At 52.0% G+C, this 1,913-nt stretch overlaps 1 protein-coding gene across 1 annotated transcript; it reads left to right on the top strand.

Moving 5' to 3' along the window:
- On the top strand, positions 1–1,128 carry CAOG_08317 (hypothetical protein). The gene has a single exon (XM_004341179.2). The coding sequence runs from the start codon at positions 106–108 to the stop codon at positions 925–927; it is 822 nt and encodes a 273-aa protein (XP_004341227.1). The 5' UTR covers positions 1–105; the 3' UTR covers positions 928–1,128.
- The last annotated feature ends 785 nt before the right edge of the window (positions 1,129–1,913 follow it).

The following is a 1,913-nucleotide window of genomic DNA, read 5'->3' as shown; positions in this document are numbered from 1 at the left end:
CACGAAACGGGTTTGAAAGAGCTGCTCGAGTCGAGCCAAGTCACCAAGCTCTTCTTTGACGTTCGCTCTGACGCCAATGCCCTCTTTCACCTGCACGGCGTTCGAATGTCCGGTGTTTTTGATTTGCAGCTCTTGCACATTGCGTCGCAAATCGCTCGCGGCGAAAAGATCCCGACACACCTGACAGGCCTTGCCAAAGTCATCCAGGGCCTCTCAACTTCTTTCCTTTCTTATGCTGCGCGCAACCGCATGGACTGGAACAAGCGAGAGGCGCAGCGATTGTTTGCGCCCGAACAGGGTGGCTCGTACGATGTGTGGTTTACTCGCCCGCTTTCCGCCATCCTCATCGAGTACCTCACAGACGTGCACATCTTTTCCCATCTCTTGACCGCCCTGCTTCCGGAGGACCAGCGCGCCATCCATCGTCCTGCCATCGAGCGTGCCTCGTCCCGCCGTTTGAATATTGCGCACGCGCTCGACTTTTCAAAGGACAATCCCCGCAACAAGCTCGTCGACGACGAGCCCTTCATCGACGAGATTGTTTCCAACTGCTCGAGTTCTGTCCGTACCAGGATTAGCAATGAACGCGCTGAACTTCTCCGCATCCAAGCGCTCCCAGTGAAGGACCGTGTCAGAACACGGGGCGGCGGACCCAGTGCCATGCAGGAGGTGTCGGAAGCTCTTCGTGGCCACCGAACAATCCAGCCGGTCATCCTCTGGGACGTGGTCCAGTTCATCTGTGCGCACAACCGCTGGTTTTCGTCGGAAGACTATATGGCGTTTCTCGAGCTTGCCATGAGCAGCTACTACCTCACCATCAAGCAGCGGCAGACCTGTAGCGATTGGCGCTCGCGTAACGGTGCGCACAAGAACCAGCGCTACACCGACGATGAGTGCTACGATTACGATGATGCCGATTCTGACTGACGCGAAGGTGTTTCGATCGTCGTTGGAGCAACCGACGAGCGTTTGTTCTCGCTTGGTTTGGTTGTGAGTTGTTGTCGGTCAAATTGAAGAATCAGTCTGAGAGTTGCAGCTGTCGTCGTTCCTCTTGTGTTGTCTTTTGATGTGCGTACACTAATTCGCATTCGTAGTAGCAGCAGTGCAAATGCAAATGGGTGATCTCAGTCAGTCCTGGTCTGTTCAAACCTGAGCAAGGCAGCGAGCGAGTTGGAATTGAAGTGTGTTTTCTCAACTCATCCACCAAACACGCCGCCAGACATGCATCACGGACGAGCCCCCCGCTTGTTGTCTCTTGTCACATCTATTCCGGCCAATCGGACTGCTTTCTACAGGAGACGAAGCAGCGGGACGAAGAAGAAGAAGCAAATCCACAATTCACACAAACAGGGGGAGCAAGGCCGGTCTGTGCACCACTACCACCCACCCGCATCAACACCCAGGCTTGGGCATCTTGCTCTAAGCGTGTGTGCTGTCTGCATTGGCTCCGTGTGCTTGAGGCTTGGCTGGTTCAGCGCCAACGCCAATCTTTATATTTTATGGATTGTTTTATTTTTTATTTTTTATTTTATTTTATCGCTGCGCTTGGCAGGGCTGCAATAGTATGGCGCTTTGACAACATGCAGATTTTCATTACGACACTCCACTAGCAGCAGCAGCAGCAGCAGCAGCAGCAGCAGCAGCAGCAGCAGCAGCAGCACCGGCGCTGTGATGAGAGTGACGCGAGCACACGACCGCACTCCACAAAAAAAAAAAAAAAAAAAAAAAAAAGTCGAAAATTTTGGCACTCAATCTGTAATTCTGTCGAATTTGGTCGCTTCTCACTTTACTTACTCTTTTGACCGCTCGATTGACCTTTGGTAGAGTCTTTGCACCCGAGGGCTTTTGCTTTCTCAACCAACCAACCAACCAAACAAACAAACAAACAAACAAACAAGCAAAAAAAAAAAAAA

The sequence above is a fragment of the Capsaspora owczarzaki genome (assembly GCF_000151315.2).
Source record: "Capsaspora owczarzaki ATCC 30864 unplaced genomic scaffold supercont2.39, whole genome shotgun sequence".
Classification (NCBI taxonomy): Eukaryota; class Filasterea; order Ministeriida; family Capsasporidae; genus Capsaspora; species Capsaspora owczarzaki.
The sequence above is the reverse complement of the archived record's forward strand: the minus strand, read 5'-3'. Positions and strand labels throughout refer to the sequence as shown.